Source organism: Equus asinus, chromosome 7 (assembly GCF_041296235.1).
Source record: "Equus asinus isolate D_3611 breed Donkey chromosome 7, EquAss-T2T_v2, whole genome shotgun sequence".
Lineage (NCBI taxonomy): Eukaryota > Metazoa > Chordata > Mammalia > Perissodactyla > Equidae > Equus > Equus asinus.
In genome coordinates, this window is record NC_091796.1 from 9013879 (window position 1) to 9035123 (window position 21245).

Below are 21245 nucleotides of genomic sequence, written 5' to 3' on the forward strand. Positions count from 1 at the left end.
GGAAATCCATTCAAAGTCCTCTGCGAATAACATGTACATATATTTTTAAACCTGATTCTGAAGAGCTCTGTGTTAGTACTAGGACTGTCATAATAAGTGATCACAAACTGAGTGGTTTGAAACAACAGAAATTTATCCTCTCACAGGTCTACAGGATGGAAGACCGAAATGAAGATGTCAGCAGAGTTGGTTTCTTCTCAAGGCTCTGAGGGACCATCTGTTTCATGCCCCTCTCCTGGTTTCTGGTGGCTGTTGACAATGCTTGGCATTCCTGGGTTGTAGCTGCATCTTTCCAATCTCTGCCTACATCTTCACATGACCTTCTCTCTCTGTTTCCTCAGTGTCTCTGTACCCAAATCTCCCTCTCCTTTCTCATATAAAGATACTGTCATTGGATGCAGGGCCGACCCTAATCAACTATGACCTCATCTTGACTTCATTGCATCTGCAAACACCTTATTTCCAAATAAAGTAACAAGGATTTGGAATTGAACATACCTTTTTGGGGGTTACCCATTACAACTCATTACAAACTCTGCTTACAGTATTGCTTTATTTTGTGCTACTGGAGGATTGTGCAGTAAGACCTTTTCCTAATCTGTTTATAGTGAATCTGTTACAAATGGATGGATACATGGGGACAAGGTAGCAAAAAACAAATTCAGTCTTGAGGCCTACTGCACTATTGAACATTAATTGTTTAAAATATTTGCTAGAAATTTTAAAGAAAAATGTCTTACTTTTTTTTTTTTTTTTAAAGATTGGCACCTGGGCTAACAACTGTTGCCAATCTTTTTTCTTTTTTTTTTTTCTGCTTTATCTCCCCAAACCACCCCCCCTCCCTGCCCCGTACACAGTTGTATATCCTAGTTGCATGTTCTTCTAGTTGTGGGATGTGGGACGCCGTCTCACCGTGGCCTGATGAGCGGTGCCACGTCCTCGCCCAGGATTCGAACCCTGGGCCACCGCAGTGGAGCCCGCGAACTTAACCACTCAGCCACAGAGCCAGCCCCACATATTTTTAACGTAGTTTACTGAGATGAGTTGCCACTTGAAGAAACATACTCAATTTTTAAGTCCTTGTTCCACACTTCAAATGAAAGTTTTTTCCCCATAAAAACATTCAAAACATTTTTCTGCTCCAAAGATTTAAAAAAATCTGGCACCCAATTATAGATGGCTTGATTTCTTAGAAAAGCACAGTTCTGTATAGCAAAGGAGCATATGGTACAATTTTAGAGTGACACATCCAAGGTAATATTCTTTGTGTAAATTCCAAAAATAAAGCAAAAGTACATTTTCTTAATGTACAGAATAAGGAATGACAATGATGTCCCCCTATCTGATCATTTTCCAGCTGGAACTCCATTAATTGTTCATAAAACTTGAAAAATATTTTGTAAATTCTTGCACATACAGCTGTTAATTCTAAAAATGCTTTCTGGAGCTTGGTGGACTTTGGGGGAAATTGATCTGGTTGGCTCAGAGAAAGGGCACAAGAGTTAGCTGGTGCTTCATTGTGTGAAATGATGGGCAGAAAACCACACAGGGGCAGCCCAGCAGGAAGGGCAGTGTGCTGGAGGTGAGGATGGGGTGGCTGGATGGTACAGAGTGCTGACACAGCAGATGACCAATAAGCTGCAGCTCCTTCTACTGTTTGCAAAGTTCAAAGGCTGAGAACCAAGGCAGGACCAGTGTGAAACTGAAAAGTGAACCACTGGAACAGGGGCATAAGGAAAGATTCTCAGGATCTGTACTAGATGTGAAACTCTAGAAATTGATGGCTGGAGAATATCAGTCTGCAGTGAGTGATTAAACTAGAACACAGTATTATATGTATTACACTTAACTGTAGATGCTTAAATTAATTGTTAATCAGTTTATACATTTTCCTCTCACGGTGAACTAATTCCTCTTTCTTTCTAATGTCCTAAATCAAAGAATGTCTTCCAGGAATGATGCATTAGCCACCTTCATTCTAAGTGGCGTCAACTCACCTCAGTCATGATTTTGGTGCCTAAGAAGGGATATTCTTGACTGAATCTACCAGACCATTTCACTTACCTGTTACACATTAGCACCTGGACACTATGAGGTAGTTAAGCCTTATAAAATTTGCTCAAATCAGTTCTGTCTCTGATTTGTTTATCATGCCAACCTTCTAAATCATGCCCATATATTACCAAAATAATTCAATCTCCTTGTAAGAGGGTGCAACTTAAGGTTTGGTATTTTTATTCAATGTGAGTCTGAGAAGAGCATTAAAAATTCAAAGTCTCAATACACTACCACTGCTACACAGCATTTCACTTTCTCTAAAGAATTAACTTTAAAATTTCAACATATTTCAGATCACATAAGGCCACTAGATCCTGTTTTTTAATCATTTTTTTCCAAGTCTCTTAGCAGGATAGCTAACAACCAGATGGTTATAAACCAGCAATTTTATTCCACAGTGACTGAGTCAGCTGGAAATATAAGTTGTTACAACTTCATTCAATGTCTTTTGTATTGAACAATCAGTAAACAGAAATGTCTCCCATTATCCCCAAAGTAAATGGACCGCTCATAACAGTGCTGCACTGACATCACCTGAAACTGAAGCGGTCCATTTATCCACAGACCATGTAACTCTGAGAGCAGCACTGAATATTTTTTCTAATGTCACACCTTAATTTGACTTCTTAAATGAAATAAAATAGATTTCCTCCTTTGTACTGGATATATACCAGCTGTCATTTTGAGTTATATAACTATATTTTAACAATTTAAAGTCATATTTGACTATATAACTGAACAATCATTAAAATCTATAAGTTATTTCACTGTCTTTATTAAATTAGCCTTATTACCACACACATGAAAAGTTCTGTAATCTGGGCGTGTATCTGAAGTGCAGAGCTTTCAAGAGGGAACTTTCCCTCACTCTTAAGCGGAAGCTGAGCCCTTCCAATATTAATAATCCACATAGTTCAAAGGATTTCCTAATCAGGAAATAGGAATTCTTTGTGGAAAATCAAATAAAAAATACTTTTGGTGAAAGAATGCATACACACATATATATTATTGATTATAATATTAATGAATAGTAATTGCACTTTATAGTAGGTTCCATTCACCTAAGTCCAAGAACAGATTCTTTGTCTTGTATCTAAAGCTTTAACAGATGCAGAACAAGTTCATTTCCACCGTTTACAGGTTCTATACCACAGATGGGAGGCAGCACAGGTTTTGTAATTGCATATATAAGAAAAATGCTAACTGAAATAAAGGCTTAACTGCATGCCTATTGCCTTTCATTTTCAATTCAAGAATGATTTTTTTACTGCATCTTCTTTGGACTTTTTTGCCGTAGGAAAGATTAAATGAATCCTGGAGAAGAAGAAAACCATAGAGAATCCTCTGAAAATAATGCTTTCTTAAAACAATCAGGAATAAAATATAAGATACAAATACATCTTAATGACTAATACAAACAATCATGGGGGAAAGAAGTTATTTTACAAAACAAAGTTCTCTCAGAAACAAAGATATAGAATTTGGGAAATACAACGTGAATAAACTGAAACGTGATTAACTGATATCCAGGTATTTCAAGTACAAAATAGTTCTTACGTGAAAATTTTTAAAAATTTAATGATAAATCTGTGGCTATATTGGGATTTGGGTTTTACCTAAATATTTTTCATTTTTTTTTAATGTGGGAAATTTATTCAATTCATGAATATTCTATTACAGAATTTGGATGGAAGAAACTATAAAAAGAACTTCATTACATTACAGAATTAAGTTCAGTGCTTCAAATAATTATTTAGGAAATTCACCAGGTTGTTCACACTTTAAATACTACTTGCCCTAAATTACTTGGAGATAAGTTTTCAGGCTTCATATGCTGACAAAGACAGTTCTTTTCCTGTTTTCCTTTCCCTAATGAAGATAACCAGAATCTCGTACCCAAACTCTGGGTTTCCAACATCTAAGCCATCTGCTCCTTCATTTACTAGGCATTGATATGAGATTGAACATTAAAAAAAAATAAAGGCTCTCTTTTCAAAGAACAGTCAAAATGCAGAAATTTTCATTTGTATTCAACAATTTTAACTCAATAAAATTATTACAGCAGACCTGGTGGGCCGTGGCAATTTACACACACCCCCCCCCACACACACGTGTGTGCACACAGCACACTGGTCCTCCATCACAAACACAGAGCAATCTGTTATTTGGCAATTTAAATAATTTTTTCCCATGAAGATGCCAAATTACTCTTTAAAACTTGTTTTGAAAAACAACCATCTCTTTGAAAAAGGAGAATGATAAATATGTCATTATAACAAAAAAATACAAATTTTATTCGTTCATTAATTCATTAATTTAACAAATTTTTATTAGCACTGTGGTGCTGGGAATTCCAGGGTGAGAAAGACAACATGGTCGTGGCTTCACTGAGCTTAAAATCTGAGAGACTAGAGAAATTTTGAACAGGGCATGTAAAGTTCAAGTTCAGGGTGCTGTGGGAGCGTAGAGCAGGGGCAGTAAGTAAGAGGAAGGGGCAGGAAGCATGAATACCTATGCTGAAATGGAAGGAAATGTAGACGCTTGGGTGAAGAGTGTGTGAGGGGGACACAGTAGGTTGAGGAGGAGCCCATGGAAGGGCTCCATGTTAGGAAGGAGCAAGACACACATGTACGTACTTGTGGACACATTTCTTTCTGGTCATAGAACATACACGAGCTACACAGGCACACATTTAGGATTCCTTCTATTGTTTGTCGTTACTGTTGTCAGTTTCTTTTTACCATATTAGAATGTGCCAAACACTTTTTTTGTTAAGTTACATGCTTTTTAACTACAAAATATGTCATAGATAACTTTCAGATGATAAAGATCCTATTTTTTTACTGTAAATTTTATTGAGATAATTATAAATTCACATGTAGTAATAAAAAATACTACAGAGAGATCCTGTGTGCATTTTGCCCACTTTACCTCAATGGTAACATTTTGCAAAATTATAGTATAATATCATAACCAGGATATTGACACTGAGAGTTCACTGATCTGAATCAGATTTCATCAGTTTTATTTGTACTCATTTGTGTGTGTGTAAGATCTACACAATTTATCACCTGTGTAGGTTTGTGTGTGCACCACTACAATCAATAAAACTGCTCAATTCCAATAAAAGTTCATGTCACCCTTTTACGACCATACATCCCCCCCTCCCCACAACCCCAACCCTGTACCTAATAACCTCTGGCAACCAATCTGTTCTCCATTTCTAAAATTTGTCATTACACAGATGTCATATAAATCGAATCAAAGTATATAATTTTTTGGGACTGGTGTTTTTTCACTTGGCATAATTCACTAGAGATTCATCCAAGTTGCTGCATATAACAACACATCGCTCCTTTGTATTGCTGAGGAATGTTTCAGGGTGTGAGTGTACCGTGGTTTGGTGAAGGATATCTGGGTTCTGCTCAGTTTTTGACTGTTATGAACAAAGCTACAATGAAAATTTCTGTACAGGTGTGTGTGTGTGTGCGCGTGTGTGTGTGTGAATCTAAGTTTTCATCTTTTTCTGAGATAAATGCCCAATAGCGCATGGCTGGACCGTGTGATAATTACATGTTTGATTTTATTTGAAACTGCCAATCACTTTCCAGACCGGCTGTAGCATTTTCCACTCCCATCAGCAATGTATGCATGATCCAGTTTCTCCGCAACCTCACAAGCCTTTAGTGGTGTCACTATTTCTTTAATTTTAGCCATTCTGATAGGTACATAATGATATCTTATTGTGGTTTTAATTTGCATTTGCCTGATGACCAACTTGCTTTAAAAAAAATTGGATATGTTCATGTGCACATTCACATATGAATAATTTCACATAAATGGGATAGTTTAAATGCTGGGCATTGTCTTCTGTTCATTTTATTTTCTTACTTTTCCTTTTTTGCTTGCCTTTTTTCTCTGTCTTCATTTCCCATCCAACTCATCATCATCTCCCCACAACCCAGGTAACACATGTTAAAACACCTTCTCTTTCTCTCATAGATTCTTTTATAAAATGTGATTATTCAGTATATACCCCTCTGTGGTTGTCTTGCTTGAACAACTAAACTTTACAGAAATGTCTCCAGGTTAATTGGTTTAATTACGACTCTTTCTAGTGATTGCACAGTATTTCACAATAAGGATATGCCATAATTTGTTCAACTATTCTCTTGATAGCCATTCGTTTCCAATTTTGTTGCCATTACATATAACGTGCTTAAACCTACATCCTCAAGTACTGGTGCGTATGTTTATATGGGAATTGTTTCCAAAGAGGTTCACTGAGTCAAGGATATGTATAATTATATAATAGCAGTTGTCAGTTTTCTTGAAAAAAATAATTGAAACAATTCACATTCCCACTAGCCATTATGTGAATATACTTTACCTGCATTTTCCTTAGAAATAGAAGAGTTTTTTTTTTATAATCTTGGATTTAATCTTATTGCTATTTTGATTTTCACATCCCTGACTGCTTTACAGTTTGAGTCTTTTTTCCATATAATTTTGTCATTTCATCAACAGATATAGACTACTGCATCTTAATATCCATCTAAAAAACATAATTTGCAAGAAAAAGTACTCAAGCTCCTTGTTTGTATCTTTCAAGTACTTTCTTTTTTTCCACTGGCATGTGCCATGAGGTTAAGACAATTTTTAAAAATCCTGCGGTTGTTTGCTAACCACTTTTAGTCCTAGCTTCAAGCAGACTGTTATATCCAGACATAAAAAGTGATTTAAAAAAAAACAAATACTAGTTTCAAACAAGTCATAATTTAAAGTAGTTGAAAAGTTTTTGCTAGAAATTCCAATAAAAGCATTCCTCCATTTTTACGTTTGAATCTGGCTTCACCCTCACTGTCAGGAAATTCTTCTGCTAGAAATAAAGGCCATTTTCTTTTCATGAACAGCCCTTCATTTCTCAGAAATCTTACATGAACCAAGAAATCCCCACCACCAAACACACAAACAAAACCTTCCAATTTCAGACTTGCGGGTTACAACTGTGAGTTTGAATTTCGTCATTCTGTAGAAGAATTGTGTAGAAACATAATTCGACATCATTCTTATCTGAAATAACAGACTCCAGTATTGTCCATGTATCCACAATATGGCTCAGTACAATCTCAAAAATATAAAAGGGTAGTGAAAACTGAAACTTGAAACGTACAAAGAATAGTGAAAACTATCTTTCATCTATTTTGGAAAACTAATTTTCAGGCTATTAGTTTTAATATGAGACATTATTTAAGAGCTCAGAGAAAAGTGAAGTGGTTAGACAGTGAACAAGAAGGTACAAACGTTTTTGGATATTAATATATGATACCAGCAAGTGTGGGACAGGTTCTATTACAAAATAGGGATTTATATTACCAGTTAACAGATTTCTATGTAACTCCAAAAAGTCAATTTTAAACAATGAAATGAGGTCAGATGACAAGTAAAGAAAGTATAGCAAAAGGGATAAAGGCATTCAAGGAAAGAGGAACACTTTGATAAATTCTAATTCAACATAGCAAAACTAAGATAAGTGTAGGTAAGGAGGTGTGAGCAATTCTCTTTAGGCAAAGTTACATTATCAGTTTTAGAATAATATAACCTGATATTAATTATATCCATAAACTTTATAAATCCAGAAGCTGAATTTCCTTTTAAAAAATACTCAATAAAGCTTCTCCTAAAGCCTTCACTATCATTTTAAAGTTACATCTTGTGAACCCGCAGTGCTTATTGCTTCCATCCATTATCAAATGAATGTACCACTTCATTGAGCAAAATCTTTAAAAAGCTATCATAAGCCAACTAATATATTACATTGCACAGGGATTCCAAAGTGAAAAATCATGCAAGTTCAAACTATAAACTGCCTTATGTCTCAATAATGTCAGAGCGCTTTATGAACTGGGATTCTAAAATCGAATCTGAAATGTAGTTACTGGTAGTACTGAAAATCCATGAAAGCCACCAATTGCTCAAAGTTCTGTTTGGAGATGTCTGGGGACGTAGGCTGTGCCTTGCCCCGCTTTGCCATGGCAGTATCATGTTGGCCCACCACATGCCTACAGCTACACTCAGCAAGAACCAGAAAGTCACGTCACAAGCTTGCCCTAACAACATCTCGCAGGCTTTGTTGACTTAATTCTCCAAGCTTGAATGGAAACCTCAAGAGTCCTCCAACCACCTGGGAGCAAAATCCAGACACAGACGGATAATGAACAAGCACTGAAAACATCTGCTGAAATCAATTTGTTGAGCGGCTTATTAAAGTCTTCTACGGCACATTCTCATCACAATCAGCCGTCCTATTCGGCGGTGTATCTTAATCCATCTGGGCTATAGTCTCAGAAGCACCTCAAATGCCTCACACTACATGTAGACGGGGCTATCAGTGCTTACCTGACTCACAGGCAAAGGTCTTTGACGTTTCATCGTGAAAGATAATTGCCACCGCGTGCTTCTTTGTCTCTCGAGGCAGTCTCGTTATATTTTTGATGTTGTGCAGTTCAGTTACCTTGAAAGAAAAATACGTCTAACTGAGTGTACAGTAGACACTATATACCAGAGGATTAAACAGAACGATCAGTTATTACTGCCTTTAGCACCTTGCCAAAGGATATTGGTACTCATTTCTAACTAAGTGCTGCCAAAAACAATACAGAGAACAATACAGACAAAACATCTTCCATTATGCCCTCAATTTTGGTCATTGTTTGCTGAAATTTGAAATAGTCTAAAAACTATGGAGAAGAACAGCTCAATGAAAGCAAGGAATCTATGTTTTTATTAAAATTTTATCTTCTGCACACAATAGCAGGTGTGGCACAGAGAAGACTTTCAATAAATTTTTGTTAAATATTGATTGGATTTAATATCTTACCTCTCTCCTGACTCACCCATCATGCAAGTTCCTGAAAGGACTATTGTCCTGATGCCACTGACACCTGTTGACTGGCAAACGACTAAATGTTTGGAATCATTCAATATAAGCAAAGAACCTGTTTCGTAGAAAAATGGACACAGTGTTTCCAGACTCACATCCCCTACTCGCTCACCAAGGCCCATCCGTGATTTACGGGCCCAGGTTAACAACTCTTTATTCATTGGGCAATTAATAAATACTTAATAAACTTATGTACTTTAGCTGCCAAGTCTTGATGGGTACAGGGTCTTCTGCTACCCCTTGTGTATCTTTTATTTTTCTCCACAATCCACAGAAATGGCCAAATGTCTATTTCCTCAACTACTCTGCAAACACACCACTGCAATAATAATGCTGGATGAGTTAATTTTTAAAATTCACTTCTCAGCATGCTGAATGCCATTATTTCTTCTAATACAAAAGATTGGACAGGTTCATTTTCATTTTCATTTAGTTCAAATATTTAAAAATTTCTCTTGAAGTTTCTTCTTTGATGAACGTGTTATTTAGAAGTATATTGTTTAATCTCCACATATTGTGGGATTTTCCAGCTGTCTTTCCACTCTTGATTTCTAGCTTAATTCCACTGTGGTGTAAGGGCAGGTATTGTGTGATTTGTATTCTTTCAGATTTGTTAAGGTGTGTTTTATGGCCCAGATTATGGTGTATCTTGCATGTTCCATGTGAGCTGAGAAGAATGTGTTCTGCTGTTGTTTGATGACATAGTCTGGAGATGCCCATTATATCCAGTTGATTGATGGTGCCGTTGAGTTGAACTCTGTCCTTACTGATTTTCTCCTTGCTGAATCTGCCCATTTTTGAGCAAAAGATGATGAACACTCCAACTATGATAGTGGATGCATCCATTCCTCCTTGCAGTCTCATTAGTGTTTGCCTCACATTGTTTAACACTCTGTTGTTACGTGCATACATATTAAAGATTACGTCTTCTTGTAGGATTGACCAGTTCATCAACATGTAATGCCTTTCTTTATCGCTGATAACCTTCCTTGCTTTGAAGTCTTCTTTGTCTGAAATTAATATGCTACTCTTGCTTTCTTTTGATTAGTGTTAGCATGATGTATTTTTCTCCATCCATTTAATCTATATGTGTCTTTATATTGAAGGTGGGTTTCTTTTTGATAACATATCATTGGATGTTGTTTTTTCACCCACTCTGACAATCTCTGTCTTTTAATTGGTGCATTTAGACTATGTTCAAAGTGATTATTGATATGGTTGTATTAATATCTACTATATTTGTTAGTTTTCTGTTTGTTGCCTTTGTTCTTTATTCCTATTTGTCTTCCACTCTTTTTCTGCCATTTGTGCTTTTAATTGTGCATTTTACATGACTCCATTCTTTCCTCCTTTCTTAGCATATCAATTATAATTCTTTATTACTTTTTTAGTCATTGCCCTAGAGTTTGAAATACACACTCACAAATATACATTTAGATTATGCTTTTCTTTTCTTTATACAGATCCAAGTGTCTGACGTATATTATTTCCCTTCTCTCCAAAGAACTTCTTTTAACATTTCTCGCAAGTCAGGCCTACTACAAAAAATTCTCTCAGCTTTGTTTGTCTGACAAAGTCTTAATTTCTGCTTCACCTTTGAAGGATAATTTTTCAGGGTGGGTGGTTTTAGGTTGGTGGATTTTTTGCTCTCAACACATTAAATATTCCACTCAACTCTCTTCTTGCTTGGATGGTTTCTGAGGTGAACACAGATGTGGTTCTTATCTTTGTTCTCTATAGGTAAGGTGTTTTTATCCCTCGACTTCTTTCAGAATTTTTTTCTTTACTTTTGATTTTCTATAGTTTGAAAATGGTATGCCTAGGTTTAGTTTTCTGGGTTTTTTTTTGCATTTATCCTGCTTGGGGTTCACTGAGCTTCCTGGATCTGTATTTCTGTATGTGACATTATTTAGGGGAAACTGTCAGTCATTATCGTTTCAAGTATTTCTTCTGCTACTTTCTATTTTCCTGTCGGTATTCCTATTATGCATTTATTACAACTCTTGTAGCTATCCCATAGGCCTTGGATATTAATTTTCTTTTCCGGTCTTTCTTTTTGCTTTCCAGTTTGGGAGGTTTCTATCAAGATATCCTCAAACCCATAGATTCTTTCCTCAGCCGTGCCCAGTGTACTTGCAAGTTCATCAAAGGCATTCTTCATTTCTGTTAATGTTTTTGACCTATTTTTCTTTTCCATTCTTTCTTAGGATTTTCATCTCTCTTCTTACATTGCATATCTGTTCTTGTGTACTGTCTACTTTATCCATTAGAGCCCTTAGCATATTAATCTTAACTGTCTTAAGTTCTGAGTCTGATAATTCCAACATCTGTGCCACATTAGGTTCTGATGTTTCTTTTGCCCCTTCTAATTGTGTTTTTTGCCATTTGGTGTGCCTTGTAATCTTTTCTTGATAGCCAGATATGATGTAACGGGTAAAAGGAATCGTTGTAAATAGGCCTTTAGTAAGTGGTGGGGAGGTGTGGGGGGAGGGGAAGCATTCTATAGTCCTGTGATTAGGTCTCAGTCTTTAGTGAGCCTTGCCTCTGGACTAGGAACTTAAGTGTTTCTCGGTCCTCCCCACCTGAGGTGAGAGAAGATGGCTAGAGTTCACAGGAATTGTATATTTCCCTTGTCTTTGACAAGGGTACCACTTTTGACTTGCTTGATCAATGTTCAATGCTTTTCACTTTATCAAGCATGCTTAAACTACACATGAAGGATTCTGATGAGCGGAAAAGAGTCAATTCCATTCATGACTCACAATGCCATCCTAGAAGCACTATCCATCACTAACTAGTGTTATAATTGGGAAGAAACGTACAGATATATTTCATATATTTTTAAAACTTTGGTCCTCCATTTTCAAAGACAATACCTCTGATGTTGATTAGGATATAATAGTACAGAAATAGTTAAAATTATGAATTCATGACCAAAAATTGTACCCATGTCATGTAAAGTAATATCTGTAAAATAAAAGTATGTGACTACATTTTTAAGAGCTTGGTGTTGTCACATTTCCCTCTAAAGTCCGTAGTCACCTAGACTTCTTGTCTCCTAAAATAACAAGCTCAATGTTCAGGGTTTCTGTGTAGGCTACTTAGAGGAGACCTTTTATTCTCTGTCACAATGAATTTACAGTTCTGTCACATTGCTGGAAAATTAATCTTAATATATCCTCTTTTCATATTTGTTTTTCTCTCTACTTGTAATTATCTCATTTAAGATTAACATGCAATATTAAAATGGGTAAGACAAGTGATTTTAAGTTAAATAAACTAACTTAAAAACTTTGCTTCACATAATGAATATATACAAATACATATATGTGTGTATTTATACATATACTACTTACATATATTATATAAATATTTCATATCTATCCATCTATTTGAAAATACCCATTTTCTCTTTCAGGAAAAAAAATTAGACACCAATATCTTACAGTGTCTGAGGATTAATATCCTGGGGAGAAAGATGAGAATGCTTTTTTTGGAACAATGATTCACATATTATATTTAAAATACATTAAAGCATGTTCTCAAATAAAGTTAATTTTTAAATGATTTAATAATTGATTCAAGTAATATTTAAGCCAAACTTGATGCTAACATAGTAAATAGAAGTTATATTTGAAAGAGAGATATTATTTTCAACTGTAATTAATTTTAAACAAAAGATCTTACCAAAATTAAGTAGAATCTAAAAGCAATGAAGATTGTGTTGCTTAAGAATTCATGAAACTTATGTCATGTGAGCATGAAAGTGATATGTTGCTATATAAGATATATATGATGTCTAGGTGCAGAAAATAATATCATAAAAAATTTATTATTCTGCTCCAGGGCCTTACTCAAATGTTTTTATTTAGAAATATAAAAGAATATTGGAACAGATATTGTGGATTTCAGATTTTTTGTCTTCTCATAGCAAAAATCAAGAAAATAGATTAATGGCTAGCCTAGCAAAATGCAGCCAGCACCAGGGATTTCTGACTTCTGTGCCTTAGGCAATCTGACAGATGATGTAGTTCAAACAAAGTGCTTGCTCTTCTATAAAGTGTGCATTTGGAAATGCAGACTACCTCTTCCAGCGGACACTAGTGCACGGCTTTCCAGAACAGTGCGAGGCTGTTTGTTGTTGATCAATAGAGTGATGCCACCCACTTCAGTGTGTGCCCTAGACATTAAACAGATGCCAGGAAAGCAAAATAGTCATGAGAAGTATAAAATTCTACTCAGATCGTCTCAGTTAAGAAGTTCAAGTGTTATACTAGATTATAAAATGTGACAAAATCATACCCGAGGGTTTTCTGAGGAGTTAGTGTATCTTTCAAATTGTTCCTCTTTAATTAAAAATATGTTTTAAAAAATATTTTGAATTGTAACAATTTAGGTCAAGATACAATATATTTGAAACTCTTAGCCTCACTTTTCACGCTTGGTACTTTATGGATTTACCATCCAGTAGAAAACTGTATTTTCTTAGCTAAGAACAACTTTTAAAATAAACATTTTAAATGTTTCAAAATAAAAATGTTTTTATTAGTCTAAAACCTGTCAATGTGACATAAAAGTAATTATCAATATTTATTAAGATTGTGAAATCCTAGAGCATTTCAGTTAATATATATCAATAAATTATTGGATCATTTAACAATTCAATATATATTTCTGAAATACTGGTTTTTCACATGGCTATAAAAGCATAAAATATTAAACTTTAATAAAAGCATTAAAGTAATTATTTTAAATAAATATGAAATTAGAATTTAATTGAAGGAAAACTTACTTGAAAATGACTCAGACTGTTCAGGTCTAAGTCAATAAATGCCATGGTGAACAATTGGAAATCTTGAGGTCTAATAAGTGATACAATTAAAACTCAGATATAAACATACCTAAATGATGACTACTAACTGGTGCTGTCTAATTTTTATTTCAAGGAGCAATCCTTAAGGAACTCATGGTGATAAAGTTAGAGAGTTCAAAGGTGAAACACCACCTTTTTCTGTAGGACTTCATAATTCAGTTGGAGTGATCAGATTACAAATAACAGTAATAAATCCTATGACATAATTAAAAACAGAGCTAAAGCTGCATAGAGGAAGAAGATCTGTATTTCTACAACCAGTTTGTGGACATGGCACCTCGATTTTAAAGCACAAATAAAAAAGTATATAGACAACTTCCAAACCTTACTCTCCTGCCCTACTTTGTTCATGTGGATTATATCTATTAATGATTACTATAAGAAATATTAGAACTTATAAATTATTCTATGTTTATTTATTTGTGTTTAAAAATAATAATAAACTCATTTTATCATAACACAAATAATATTTTAAAACTAAAAAATTCCCCAAATAGGAGAACAGTGGCAATGCTTTTTTTTTTGCACAACTCTTAACATCTGTCTTAAGAAATGATAGCTTGGAACTCATTATCTTCTTCAGAATTCACCACGTGGAAATATATTGATTAAGTATATACAGAAAATAAGGCCTTACACAGACGTGAAGTTGTAAAAGGGAAGAATAATTTCAGAGCAGTTTCAGCCAACTGTGGATATTCTTCTTTGATTCTATCTCCAAACTTGACAAATGTTTTCTTAAAGATTATTGCCATGGAGACTCTGATATCATGTCAAATATATTTTACATTCTGTTGCATTAAAATCCATAGGACTATTTTCAACTTTGACTGGTCACTGAGAAAATATTAGTTGACTGAGTTATAAAGATCTTATAAATGTTGCCATAGTTTATTATCAATATAAAAATATTCACTAATATCAGCCTTGATTTCCACAGTAAAAGCTGTAGATTTTGAGAAGTTGTCAAACTCAAGAATGCAGACACAAGATTCCCAAATTTTAATTTTCACTTGAAAACTTAAATTTTAACATTGTTAAAAATACTGTCAGTTTTCCTTTAAGACAGGTCCATTTAGTTCATTTTTGAGAAAATGTCTCACAAATCCCCAAGTCTGAAGAACTGTAGTTTGTCATCACTCTTTCATTAAAACAGGTGTTCTCTGAAACATTTCTGTACAGTGAAGGAAACAATCAACTAAATGAACAGGCAACCTACAGATTGAGAGAAAATATTTGCAAACCATATATCTGATAAGAGATTAATATCCAAAACCTAAGGAACTCATGTAACTCAATAGCAAAGGAAACTCCAAATAACCTAATTAAAACCTGGGCAAAGGAACTGAATAGACATTTTTCTGAAGAAGACATAAAAATGGCCAACAGACATATGAAAAAAAGTGCCCGACATCACTAATCATCAGGGAAATGCAAATGAAAAGCATAATGAAATATCACCTCACATCTGTTAGGATGGCAATTATCAAAAAGATAAAAGATAGCAAGTGTTGACAAGGGTGTGGAGAAAGGGAACCCTGGTACACTGTTGGTGGTTATGTAAACTGGTACAGCCACTATGGATAACAGTATGGAGGTTCCTCAAAAAAAAAGAGACATTTGATCCAGCAATCCCTCTTCTGGGTACATACTCAAAGGAAATTGAAGCAGTACATCAAAGAGATATCTGCAGGGGCCTGCCCTGTGGCATCGTAGTTAAGTTTGCGCACTCGACTTTCGTGGCCCGGGGTTCATGAGTTCGGATTCAAGGTGTGGGCCTACGCCCCACTGTCAAGCCATACTGTGCCAGGCATCCCACATATAAAGTAGAGGAAGATGGGCACGGATGTTAGCCCAGGACCAATCTTCCTCAGCAAAAAAGAGGAGGATTGGTGGTGGATGTCAGTTCAGGGCTAATCTTCCTAAAAAAAAATAAAAATTAAAAAAAGAGAGATGTCTGCAGTCCCACGTTCATTGCAGTATTATTCACAATAGCCAAGATATGGAAGCAACCCAACCGTCTGTCAGTGGATGAATGGATACAGAAATTGTGGTATATGTACACAATGGAATACTATATAGCTTAAAAAAAAAGGTCTTGCCATTTGTGACAACATGGATGAACCTGGAGGACATTATGATAAGTGAAACAAGCTGGACACAGAAAGCAAAATACTGCATGATCTCATTTACATGTGGAATCTAAAAACGCTGAATACATAGAAGTAGAGAGTAGAACATTAATTACTGGAGTGGGAAGTGGGGCAAATGCAGATATTGGTGAAAGGAAACAAAGTTGCAGTTATGTTGGATGAATGAGTCTAGAGAGCTAATGTACAGAATGGTGACCATAGTTAATAATACTATATTGTGTCCTAGAACTTTGCTAGGAAAGTAGATTTCAGGCGCTCTCATCTCTCTCTCTCTCTCTCACGCACACACACACACACACACACACGGTGACTATGTGAAGAGATGGATATATTAATTAGCTTGACTCTAGTAATAATTTCACTATGCATAGGCATACCAAAACATCATGTTGCACACCTTAAATATAGACAAATTTTATTTTTAAAAAAGAATACGATAACTACTATTATTGTTTAGAGCCATGCCTTGATTCATGCTGCAGTTTCACCTACTATTGCTTTTGCATCAAAACCAAGTAAAAATTAACATGAGTGAAAATAATAAGTAACATATTAGTATTATGATGGAAAGAGTGTCATCTTCATGGACCACTCTAAGATCCACTGTTCCGGATACAGCACTCTCCCGGGCCCACAATCTCTGTTCTGTTGTAAAGTTTTGTCAATTCTATTTCATGAACCTTCCTCTTACTCATTCCTTGCTCTCCACAACTTCACCACTGGTTCAGATTCTCACTCTTTCTCATCTTAAATATTCCTATTATTTTCCCATCAGCCTACACACTCCCCTGTCTTCCGTTATCTTGTTCACACTGATTCTAGACTAATATTTTTAATGTAAAGACTTGATCATGACCCTCATGTCCTTAAAACCATTTAATAACATCTTAAAAATTAAGTTCTCACTCCTTAGCAAGGACTTGAAGACTTTCAATGATTCACTTCCTACTTGTACATCTAATCTCATTTTTCTCCACATCAACCTTGAACACAAATTAAGTTCCAGCCATAAACAAAATCTTTCATTTTTCCTGAATAAGAAGCACGCTATTTAGAGGTTAGGAAGTCTTTTACAGAATAATCTTCTTGGAGCACCCTGCTCCTTCATCTTCCTGTCAAGCGCACAATCATTCATCAAGACCAATGGGCAAGTCTTCCCTTAGTTTTTCTGGAGTGACTCATGCACAGTTAATAATTTGTTCCTGGGGTGGGGGTGGGGGGTTCTCAAGACTTTGACATTTTGATCTGAATTCAGATGACTTCCTGACTCATTATGAAACCACTGCGTTCTTACACTGGATTCAGAAAGTAAAGATTGTTCTTCTTTCATTAATTCATGTTAGTTTTTAAATCAATTCTTTACATAACTAGACTTCAATATAGGATTTTTTTTGTTCTAAGCTTTCGTAATAATAATTTACATATTGGTATTACCCTCTACATTGTACGCTCCAATATTTGGGTGATAATATTTGCATAGAAATTTTACAATTGCTTCTGTCCAATAAAATTTCCATCAATTTTCCAGTAGTTGCTTCCTTATACTTGCCTCCTGTCGCTGAAAAATATGAATGTGTACCATTGGAAAAGTTAATATAATTCATTCCTTCAGCTCCCTGTGACAGATATTATGTGCTTTGATACAGCCTTCCCGTGTTTACTATTTGACTATCCCAACATGTTCAATAATTACAAGCTTAGTCTTCTTTATCTTGGAAAGATTTAAGATCTCTCAAATATTAAATTGCCTTATGAAATGCATCATCTAGAAAAGACTAATTATGAATAAAATTATATTAGAATTGGAATTAACTATAATAGTCACTCTAGGCTGTCTACTCAGCCTCCAGTTCCAGCCCCTTCATTCTTATCAGAACCTGATTTTGTTCAGTTATCCACCCCTACATCATGTAGCCCAAGTGCGCTGGTGGAAATCTCTCACCCCTAGTATCCGGGTAGAACTCTTTACTCCTAGGGTAACAGTCTCCTTGTTTGTGGTTAGTTTAGGAAAGGCAATACGCGCTAAATAGGACCAAGGAGATGTGAACAGAAGTCTTCCGGTGGCTTCTGATCAATATTTTCTGATTTGAGGGCAGCCCTCTTCTCAGTAGATGCTGTCCTGTCTTGATGTCACGATTCAGAAATGCCACAGATATTATTCTACTAGATTGAAGATGAAGGCAACCTTACAGTGGCAGAGTAGAGATTCGAACAAAAAGATGGAAAACCCAAGTCCTCAGTTTTCATTCTTAAGCAAGAGTTACTGAATCAACCAACCCAGAAGCCAGTTTCTGTTTCTGGACATGCTGTAATATGGGATAATGCTTTTCTGCAAGTCGTTTGAGTTGGGGTTTCTGGTATTTGCCCCCTAAACATTCTAACTGATAAAGCAAACACAGAGCTGAGCTTTGCTCATTTAACAACGGGAAATGGCTGTCTCTATCTGGGTGGCTGTCACACAGTTACTTAAAGTGATGACCAGAATAAAGGTCACACTTCCTGTTTCTCAAACTAGCGCTCTTTCCACCAATTCGTGCAGTAACTATTGCTCTGAAATTCCTGCAATTTATTAATGGCAAATAACAGCTAATCAAGAAGTTATTATAAGAAGGAGAATTCAACTGCAAAAGAGACTCAAATTGTAGGGATGATGGAAGAAATCCCAGGAAAACTCATTACCTTATTGCTCCTAAATTATTTTGACGTTGTCTATTATAAAACAGAAAGCTAATCTATTTTCAAGTCTAAGAAATGCAGAAAATTAATATGCACTAAAATAGGAAATCTATATACTTCTTTCTCTCCTTTCCCCCCTCCTTCTCTCTCTTGCTCCCCATGTGTAAATTTAGCATGTCTAATAATATGTTTCACTGACTCTACGAACAAAAAGGATGAAACGGCTCAGTCAGCTATACCATCGTTCTTACTTTAAGAGCTACAGCTTCACTACACAGATATTAACAGAGACTACACAGATACAATGACTTAGTAGATGTACAAAGTTAAATCTTTTTATTACTGTAATGGTTGAATAGTGGCCCCCAAAAAGATATGCCCAAGTCCTAACCCCCAGAACCTGTGAATGTGACCTTAATGGGAAAAGGGTCTTTGCAGGTGTAATTAAATTAAGGATCTTGAGAGGAAATCATCCTGGGCTTAATGTGGGCTCTACATCCATTGACAAGTGTCCTTACATGAAGAGAGCTGAGGGGGGTTTGAGACGAGGACACAGTGGAGATGGCCATGCGAAGGCAGAGGCAGAAATTGGAGTGATATTGCCACAAGCCAAGGAACATTTGGAGCCACTAGAGGCTGGAAAAGACAAGCAAGAATCCTCCCCCTGAGGCTTTGCAGGAGTGTGGCCCAGCCAACACCTCGAGTTCCAAATTCTAGTACCCAGAGCTGCGAGAGAGTAAATTTCTATGATTTTAAGCTACCAAGTTTGTGATAGTTAGGCCAGCCCCAGGAAACTAATAAGATTATAGAGGAATATTTGAAGATAAGCAGCCCAATTTGTGTTTTAAAGTTAGCAGTCTTGAATGAAGGTAAAATGACAGAAATAAAATCATGAAAATTTTGTATATAGCCCAAATTTCTCTAATATTAGTTTCTAAACAGCAAGGAATATATCTCTATTTATTTTGAGTCACCTGAAGTCATTAAATATGTTTTTTCCTTTTTTAAATTTTTGATTAATCAAAAAGTTCACACAGCTTTATAATGCGGTTCCCCAGAGGCTGAGGAGATGGTTAATGGACGGCCACCTGGGAGGTGGGCATCCACTCAGGCAAGTGCTCCCTGCCAATGAACTCTGTCAGTGTTGGGGTCCCAGGGCAAACGCAGTAATAAGGTAACAAAGCATGAAGACTCTTTCTGGAAAACTGACTTATTGACATTTATTGGGGACCACCAGCAAGGCCAACCCGATACTGAGCTGGTAAGCTCTTCAGCTGCGGGGTTTTTAGCTCCTCTCAATTAGGGAATCAGGGGCCAGGCATGGAGGCAATCCAAGCCAAGATAAGGTAATGAAAAGGTCCAGATGAGAAGTTCTGAACACTCCAAAGGCTTTGCCCTCATTCTGTCCCCTGCCTTGCTTATACCTAGATGTGGCCAATAATAAGTTGTCTTTATTTGTTTGGGCACACTAACAGGGAACAGAAGAGTGGCACTTTAGGGAACCTGCAATCAGTCTGAAACGTCAGGGTAAAGAACATTGGAGAACACTGTTGGCGGTATGCACTCTCTTTCCCATAGCAGAATTATGAGGAGTCTCCTGTCTGACCTCCTCAAACAGACCAAACATCTTGCAAAAACTTCTTCTGTGGTCTATAATCATAGATTTGTTGGTGATTTTCACCAGCGTCAGAAAATTCTTGGTTAGTATTTAAGCAAGTCATTACACTAATTGTGCTTTTTGTAGCTCTGCTTCTTGGCATTTCTGGAATCAAAACATAGGAATAGGTACCTGTTGAATAAAGAAGTACAATGTTAACTGGATATGCCTGACAGCTGGGAAGAATTACTATGAGTTGACCAGGATAGCTGATCTATCATTATATGAGGTGGAAAATAGTACGGAAAGGAGAGCAAGTACTGGTGGCATGAAAAAAAAAAAAAAAGACAACAGTTCTAGGGACTTTTGCTGTAAAAATGCTGTTGTAGCTGTTCAAGAGACACAAGGCTATGATTAGGGACAAACTATGCTGACATATATCAACCTTTAAAAGTGTCACAAGCTGGGTTCCAAATGGAAACAAGAAAAGGAAAAGTCTGAAAGAAAGTGCTTGCAGGTTAAGACCTTTATAAATGGTACCCGAGTTCAAATCATGGCCGCACAGACAGCTCCTCAAACTTGGTTCTCAGGCAAGATTGCCTGCTTGCCAAAAGTGAGGCAGTGCCTTCCTACCCTCGTCCTAAGTGGTTCTGGAAACACACTGACCCTTGCCCAGTAAATTATATAATCAATAGAAAAAAGGAACAAATTATAATCCAATCACAGGTGACAAAACTATCTGACAGTTCACAAGGAAGTTAATAAATCTGTCCCACTCATAAGCAAAGATATGGAAGTTCTGCAAAATAGAATTAACAGAGTCAAGTTATTTTCTATTATCTGTACAGACCTACACACTCATATCTACTGTCAACAACAAACCAAGTAGACACTTTTTTCTAGCACATTTGGATTATTTATAAAAATCGAACAGCTATAGGATGA

General features: G+C 36.0%; 1 protein-coding gene across 2 annotated transcripts in view; it reads right to left on the reverse strand.

Annotated features, from left to right (window-relative positions):
* The window catches only part of DOK6 (docking protein 6), a 407036-nt gene that overhangs the window by 238363 nt on the left and 147428 nt on the right, over positions 1-21245 (reverse strand). Inside the window, exon 3 of one of the 2 annotated variants that reach the window (XM_044774853.2) lies at positions 8458-8572. In XM_044774853.2, coding sequence (XP_044630788.1) covers positions 8458-8572 — 115 coding nt within the window. Of the gene's footprint in view, positions 1-8457; positions 8573-21245 lie in introns of those variants that run through there. The other variant, XM_044774858.2, reaches the window with a different exon arrangement.